The sequence below is a fragment of the Sinocyclocheilus anshuiensis genome, unplaced genomic scaffold (genome assembly GCF_001515605.1).
Source record: "Sinocyclocheilus anshuiensis isolate Anshui unplaced genomic scaffold, SAMN03320099.WGS_v1.1 scaffold487, whole genome shotgun sequence".
NCBI lineage: Eukaryota > Metazoa > Chordata > Actinopteri > Cypriniformes > Cyprinidae > Sinocyclocheilus > Sinocyclocheilus anshuiensis.
Window position 1 is genome coordinate 2,710,655 of NW_015548240.1, and position 8,211 is coordinate 2,718,865.

The 8,211-nt window shown below is 35.4% G+C and overlaps 1 protein-coding gene across 1 annotated transcript; it reads left to right on the forward strand.

Annotated features, from left to right (window-relative positions):
• The first annotated feature begins 281 nt into the window (after positions 1-281).
• Positions 282-7,920, forward strand: tc2n (tandem C2 domains, nuclear). The gene is made up of 12 exons (XM_016442256.1): positions 282-367; positions 1,018-1,093; positions 1,223-1,417; positions 1,524-1,694; positions 2,132-2,205; positions 3,089-3,164; positions 3,844-3,950; positions 4,502-4,618; positions 5,135-5,326; positions 6,765-6,879; positions 7,098-7,297; positions 7,778-7,920. Exons 2-12 carry the CDS (start codon positions 1,027-1,029, stop codon positions 7,886-7,888), a joined length of 1,425 nt encoding a protein of 474 aa, XP_016297742.1. The 5' UTR covers positions 282-367; positions 1,018-1,026; the 3' UTR covers positions 7,889-7,920.
• The last annotated feature ends 291 nt before the right edge of the window (positions 7,921-8,211 follow it).

Genomic DNA, 8,211 nt, shown 5'->3' on the forward strand with positions numbered 1-8,211 from the left:
AAATTTAGATTCACTCCTATAAAGTTTTGGCATTTGATAAAATGAGACGATAATAAGCCAAGGACCTGAATTTTGATGTAGGCCTACATATTAGTCATCACAAGGGGTCAGTAACAACGAGGTTTTGAAGATTTGAAGAATCAATATACATAATATGCCTGACTGTGTGGGAGTGTAAACTTTCGTTTGTGTCACAGTGATCAAAAAGAGACAGTGTGGTATTTTTCCTGAGCAGTGTTGTTAGGGACCGGCGGACACTAGGACCCAGCCGTAGGCAGAAGTTTTGCCGTTCACTGGAGGCTTGCTTCAGAAGCACCTGCAGCACTCGAGAACTAAGAGATTTATCTCCTCGCCGACAGCAGCACAAGTACGTACAACCTTATACACAAACATATTCTTTGTCAAAAAGGAAAAACGCGGTTAATCTTGATTGTTAAAAAAAACAAAATTATTACCGTATTATGTATCCTATATATTTAGGCTTTATGTATTTCTGCAGCAAATTTGGGCTACTGCGGGCACTTTTATGCCTCGACTTTTTTTTTTTTGTTAATGCCTTAATCATTCATCAATTGCCTCAATCATCAATTTTTAGATGTCTTTGATGTGTAGATTGTAATGTTTTATTGTAACGTTATCCCAAACACAACTTTCAATCTTACCACGAAAAATCATTATTACATTAATAAAACGTTGATAATCTAGAGTGAAATAAACGTGAAAATTATTCAGCTCATATTTTCAGTAATTTTGAATGTGTCGTTCATAGTTGTGGCGTTATTTCCACTACAGCAACCAATGTTGCCATTTATTCTCTCTCAAACATATATTTATTTCCACCACAAAATTCTACTACACACAAAACATAAGTTGACGTGATGATATTGACATTGTTTTGGAAATGTTTGGTGACCAGAAATGATAGATTTCTGTCTACTGTTGGACAGTTTCATGTAAATTCATATAAATATCTTATTTGCAGCCGTTTTACGTGATTGGTTTGTGATTTTTGTGCAGATCCTCGATATGACAGAATGTGTCAAAAACTGCTGCAGGACATTTACGTCCAAGAAAAATGAACCAGAGATTCGGAGTAAGTCTCTCTCTCCCCTATATCTCCTCATGATTGTTGTTTTCGTTTGCATACAATATACTGTATATAAATGTAACTACATATATGAGTTATGAAAAGTGTATTTGTATACATTTAAATATTTTAAAGTGATTAAGGTTCGACCTCCTGGTAAATTAACTGCTGAGTCTAATGTGAAGAAGAATGTTGGAGTATCAGAGGATTATCTGCTGTCTAAACTGCCTCCGGACAGCCGGGAGGTTCCATTCATCATCCCAACCTTCAAACCCTCCTACATCCAGCCGAGAGGATCACAGTACTCTGGCTACAACATTGGGCAACAGAGTAAGCAGTATGACTTAGTTATTTATTTAGTTAATTTAATTTATTTGATTAAATTATTATTATTTATTTTAAGTACATATTTAAGTAGAAATTTGAATGATTTTAGGTGCCACAAGGACCACTTTTGCAGAAAGGAAGGCAGAGCTCGCAGGAGCCGGTCAGATGATGTATGACCCTGATTTGACCTTAAACAGCAGTCATATGATCAGCTACCTGTCACCAGGCTCAGTGAGACGCTCCACTCTGAAAAACAGACCCAACAACTGTCCTGGCACAGGTGAGATACTTTAAGATCTGCCTAAAACTCCAAGCCTGTTTATTACCTGTGTGTGTTGTTTAAAGTGTGCAATTTCACTTCCTCAAAGCATCACACAGCAGCACGTAACTTCTCAGCATGTAACCTCAAATATTTACGTTCCTACCCACCTGTGCGTAATCCTTCTGTTTTATTCCCGCTCCTAAATCCCCAATTGTTCATGGCAGATTTGCACTGAATGTCCCAGATCATATTGTTGAGAGGCCATATTCAGATCATTCTAATGCTTTACTGTGGCTGGACGCACATTTGTAAATATCAAACTGAGGAAGACATTTTAAATGGAATCACTTTTGTTACATAATGTGATGTACTGAATCAACTGCAGAAGTGCAAGTATTTAAGACTCTTTCTAAGAGGAAAATGAATTAAATGATTTGTGTCTGTTTGTTTAACAGGTTTGGAACACAGTGGCAAACAGAGACTCAGTCTCTCCATGTATGATTTGTCAAACCCTCAGAGCCACATACAGGTGAGTTCACACACACACACACACACACACACACACACACACACTTAACAACCCAATCCATAAAACTGTATCGTAATTAAAACTACATCGTTCACATGCTGCTGAGATCCCATACACCTGTTCACACGTGAGCTATTATTATATGATGTATATAAAGAAATGTAATTTATTTCTATGATGGTAAAGCTGAATTTTCAGCAGTCATTACTCCAGTCTTCAGTGTCACATGATCCTTCAGAAATCATTCTCATATGCTGATTTGGTGCTCAAGAGACTTTTCTTATTATTATCAATGCTGAAAAAGATTGTGTTGCTTAATGTATTTATGTAAACATGATAAATTTTTTTAGGATTCTTTGATTAATGGAAAGTTAAAAATTTTGATTAATTTCTTTGTATTAATTTCTTTAAAAAGTCCTAACAATTGGCAAACTTTTAAAGGGTTGTGTATATTATAGAGGGATATAATAATTAGTAAACATTATTATGACTATGATTTATATAAACACTATACTAGTTAGTCTGGATATCAACTTTGAACTTTAAGGCAAGATATATTAACTACTAAGTTTAATTCAAAACTGTTTTGTTGCATTTGTTACTGGAATAATTAGCTCAATATTTATATTAGTTAATAACTTAATAATGAATAACTTTAGTAATCATAATACTTCCATGCATTGTTAGTATGCCAGAAATCATTATTACCATTGGGATCTCAATTTTATTTCTTTTTTTTTAAGTTGAAAAGTATTTGTGGTCTTTTATCAATCAGATCAGATTAAATTCCTGATTGAAGTGTGGTGTATACATAATACATTGCTATTTAATGATTAGCAGTGCTGTTGTTCAGTAACATTTATTCCTCTCTTGTTCCTCCAAGCGTTATGATTCTGTATCCAGTGTCCAGAGCAGCACATCCTCCATTCAGGATTCCTTTGGGAGCAGCCGTAGTCTAGGTAACCATTCATGACGGAACACTGAAGTTGTAACCATAGACAAGCGCATTCCAAAAGAACCCTCAAAACTCCCTTCCAATCGAACTCTCTGGAAAGGGTTCCGCTCCACTATCACCTGGAATTTCCACTATAGTTTCATTTGTTTGGTTTTCCTTTTGTTTTTTTCATGGTCTTTTTGGACTCTTTATTTCCCAACAATCTTACCCTCTCTCTCCTCACAATGCACACACATAAACACAGACTGTCAAACAAACTCACACACACACACACACACACACACACACACACACACACAGGACAGACTCAGATGACTGCAGATTGTGAAATCGTAAAGGGCAGACACAGTAATTACTTCCAAATGTTTTCCCTGAGGTCCAGTACACAAGTCCTCAGATAACTTTCAGAATGTAGGTCTGTGGATCTTTACACACATAACACAAATAATAAACTCAAAATATATTGCATTTCTGTTTACCATTCTGCATTTTTCTAATTTAATTGAAAGTGTTTTTAATTAACACTGAGCAAAAAGTTGGATTTTAAATTTGGTTTGTCCCTCTTTTTCTTGATTAACAACAGGACTTATGCTGAATATTAAACAGAATATTGTATATAAAACATTTTTATGTGTTTGCGTGGATGTGTGTGTGTGTGTGTGTGTGTGTGTGTGTGTGCATAGAGTCCATCACGCTGTCTGGTGATGAGCGGGATTTTGAGCCGGGAAAAGTGTGTGTGCACGTGAAGTATGAAGAGGCGGTGGAGCAGGTGTGGATCACCTTAGTGAAGGTATGATTTCATCCAGGAGAGGCTTTGTTAGTCTACAACAGGCCATTGTGTCCCATCTAGAGTCCAGCTGAATGGAGCCTCTGTGTTGATCTGAGAGACCTTTAACAAGTGATCACATTTCCAACCAGCTATTTTTAATGTCTCTTTTTCAAATAATTGAAAAATAACTCAATGTGTATATCTGCCTGTCTTTGCCTCTTTATTTTACACATAATATATAGCATACATAATATATTAGTGTTAATGTTACATATGAATGTTAATTTATTTACATTATTTACTATATGTTTGGAAGTGACCAAATGGGGTTGTATCTTAGAGTGTGAGTTGTTTATAATATGAACACACTGTTTGATCTCATATTTCATCATATTTGTTTTGTTTTATTTCTGTCAATTATTTTCTAATACTAACAAGGCCCTGCCTCCTTTTCCTCCTCTGAGAAATACAGTGGTTTTAGTGGTTGTAAAAGCTCATAAACTGTACATGTTGCTTTCATCTTTTCTCACTGTTTCTCATTTATTCTCATTTTGGTACTCACTCTCTTTTAGTGTATGGATTTGAGTGTGTATAGTGATGGGGTGGAGGTGCAGAAGATTGGGGTCAAAGGAGTCATCAACATGACCAAGCCAGTGCGATTTAAGAGCACCATCAAGGAAGCATCAGCAGTGAGTGAAATCAGCCGTCATAAAACATACAACAGCCAAGATTCAATTCAAGCTTCAGCATTGGTGATATCAAGGGGTTAAAATGATTAGCATTATCCCCTGCTGGTAGATGCCAGAATTATACCATCTGCTTCTAAAAGGTGCCTTTCTGCTTTAGCAGCCATTCAAAACAACCATGTACTCTAATTAAATAAAATATTTTGCAAGCAACATACACTAGATTTTTGTTTTAAAGAAATTATTTTATTCAGAAAGGATGCTGATAAATTTATAAAAGGTGGCAGTAAAGAAATTTGTTACATTGTTTTCAACATTTAAACATAATAATAAGAAATGTTAATGTACCCAAATCAGTAAATTAGAATGATTTATAAATGATCATGTGACACTGAATAAAAAAAAAAAAATAAATGCTTCCTCCGATAAGCAAAAACACATGTAGAGCTTGTAGTATTGTTTTGTTGCGGTTTTAGTTTGTAGCTAATTATCCCTCTCAGTATATTGTCTCGCTTTCAGGACACTGTCTTCATGGAGACATTCGTGTTCACTCTTAACTTAGAGCAGATACGCAGATCTGCACTGGTGCTGCGCCTGCAGGCTCACACACCACGTAAGCGTACACTGGGAGTGTGTGTATTATCTCTGCGAACCCTAGGACCGGAGGAAACAAAGCACTGGCTGGATTTCAAGCCTCACTCTAAAACACATGTGAGTCCTCACCTGCTGTATCTCTTTGTGACTGCATATCTAATCCCAAATGTGTCTCCCTCTACATATCCTTCCTAATTTTGACAGTAAGGTTCTTTGAAAAAAAACTTCCACCTGCAATTTCCCCACAGTGCTGCACTCACCCACTGGACCACATATTTTACTTGCATCACAAATTACACAGCTGCACTAGTTCTGCTCAGGTCTCTCCTGTGATATTTAGATCACTGGGGCTGAGACCGACAGAGAGAGGAAGAAATCAATATACTGAAACCAGCCATTTCAATACTGCTGTAAGCACTTCTTGAAGGAATTAACTTGACCCTTAAAATACTGATCTGTCTGAAGCTTATATAAATAATATGTTACAAAAGATTTCAATTGTTAATTAGTGATTAACTAATGTTAATTAAGGTTAATGTTAATTAATGTTGTTTACATTTCTATCGATTAAAGAATCCTGAAAAATGTTTAGTAGTTTCCATAGAAAAATGAAGGACGTCTGTTTTCAACATTGATAATAAGAAATGTTTCTTGAACACCAGCATATCAGAATGATATCTGAAGGATCATGTGACATAAAGACTGGAGTAATGATGCTGAAAATTCAGCTTTACCATCACAGGAAATAAATTACATTTTAAAATATATTAAAATAGAAAACAGTTATGTTAAATTGTAAAAATATTTCAGAATATTACTGTTTTTACTGTATTTTTGATCAAATAAATGCAGCCTTAGCGAGCATAAAAGGCTCAAAAACATTAAAAAATCTTACCAACCCCGAACTGAACAGTAGTCTGTGTACATACACATACACTTACACGTTATTTATAAATATTTCACATTTATATACATTACATTTTAGAAGTTGATCATTAGTAACATCTAAATACCTATACATAATATATATAAAAATTCTGATATTTAATTCTGCAAAATGAGTGTTACTGTGTTACTTTATCATCTTTGTACATCATTTCACTGTATGTAAGTCATCCAAACATTGTTTGGCCTACTGAATACTGCCATACACACATACAGGTATCAGATATGGCACTATTTGCTGATTTTGGCAACTTTTTGTGAACATTTGGAAATGGATGGTTCAGTGTGTTTTGCTTGTGTGTGCATGTGACTGAAATCAAACAGTTAACAGGGAAAATATATTTTTTTGAAAAGAAAGTCTTTTCAATAATGAGGTGTTTGAAATTGACAGAACTGTGTTCCAGAATGAAAGTCAGTGGAATCTGGTCTAGAGGAAGTTTTTTTCATGAATAATGGCTGTGTGTGTATGTTACTGGGTCAGAAATTGTTTTGGGTCTCAACTATAAATCAGTGAATCAGTCACAGCAGGTAGTCTGCCATAACACACACATGCAACATAACACCTAACCCTATTGGGGATTATTTTGTGTGCGTCTGTGTGTTTCTGTAGGTGTGTCACGCTGAGCTTCAGCTGGCCTTGTGCTTCCAGCCAGTGAACAGTCGAATGCAACTCCAGATCCTTAGTGCTCAAAACCTTCCATCATCTTCCTCACCACTTACACAGAGTGAGTCCTTCAGCTTTCATCATCATTTTGCACACTCTCAGTAACATAACTTTACATCCTAGTCCATTTTAAATATATTTTCATAAGTTAAGTTCTCCTCCTGAAAGCCCTCTTATTTCTTATTTATTTCCCTCCTTAGTTTATTGTTGTGGAAGAGTGAATATGACAAATACGACAATGTTAATAAAATGAACTGTGCAAATGGATGTTCTCTTTAGGTTTCTTTGTGAAGGTTGAGTTGTTGAGTGAGGGTAGGGTCTTACTGAAGAGGAAGACGAAGGTGATGAAGTCATCAGGGGGGCAGATCCAATGGGGCGAAGTGCTTCACTTGCCCATCACCAATCAGGACCAGAATCTGCAGCTGGCAGTCAAACTCTACAGCCGTGGCTCTGTTCGGAGAAAACACCTGCTTGGACAGGTCAGTTTGGAGCAAAATACATATAGTACTATAACTCACTACGTTTAGTATGGAACACATTTAAAGTCATTTATTTGATCAAAAAAACAGCAATATTGTGAAATATTATAAAAATGTTTTCTATTGTAATATACTTATGGCAAAGCTGAATTGTCAGTAGCCAATTTTTCAGGTTTCAGTGTCACATGATCCTTCAGAAATCATTCTTTAATATGGTGATTTGGTGCTCAAGAAACATTTAATATTATTATTATTATGTTGAAAACAGTTGTGCTGCTTAAATTATTTTGAAGAAAACATGATTCTTTGATGAACAGAAAGTTGAAAAGAGCAGAAATATAATTTTAGAAACATTATACATCACTTTACTGTCACTTTTGACTGATTTAATGCATCCTTGATGTATAAAAGTATTAATTTCATTCATAAATCTTACTAACCCCTAAGTTTCATTCTTTATGTGTATTCCTTCATTTCCAGGTCCTCTTGGGTTTTGACAGCAGTTCTACTGAGGCAGTGGAACAATGGAGGGATTCCATGGCTAATCCTGAAAAAGTGGTGACGTCTTGGCACAGACTTAGTCGACTCTAAAGTGAGAGGAAGAAGAAAAGAGCTTTTTTAGTCAGGTGGATTTTAAATGTAACTTTCAAAAAGCTTTTTTTTTTATCTTTGAATAATTAAGCATTGTATGGTTATTTCAATTATGGTTATTGTAGGGTAAAAAAGTGCTTGTATAAAACTCTGGTAGAGTCACACACCCTCTGCAGATCCTAGTGTAGCTAATCATGTATTCAGCTGTTTGTAGATTTAACTTTCTATGTTCTTCATTGGTGTAACTTTGAAAACACGCAACTGTCTAAAACATAGCACAGGAACAGGATACGTAGACATTATGTGCAATAAAATGTATTATA

What these genes read in the sequence shown, in the direction of transcription:
- tc2n (XM_016442256.1), top strand. Translation starts at nt 1,027, where the DNA reads ATGACAGAATGTGTCAAAAACTGCTGCAGGACATTTACGTCCAAGAAA. An exon ending in ACCCTCAGAGCCACATACAG is followed by an intron (nt 2,206 to 3,088) that starts GTGAGTTCACAC and finishes TGTTCCTCCAAG; the next exon opens with CGTTATGATTCTGTATCCAG. An exon ending in AGCCTCACTCTAAAACACAT is followed by an intron (nt 5,327 to 6,764) that starts GTGAGTCCTCAC and finishes GTGTTTCTGTAG; the next exon opens with GTGTGTCACGCTGAGCTTCA.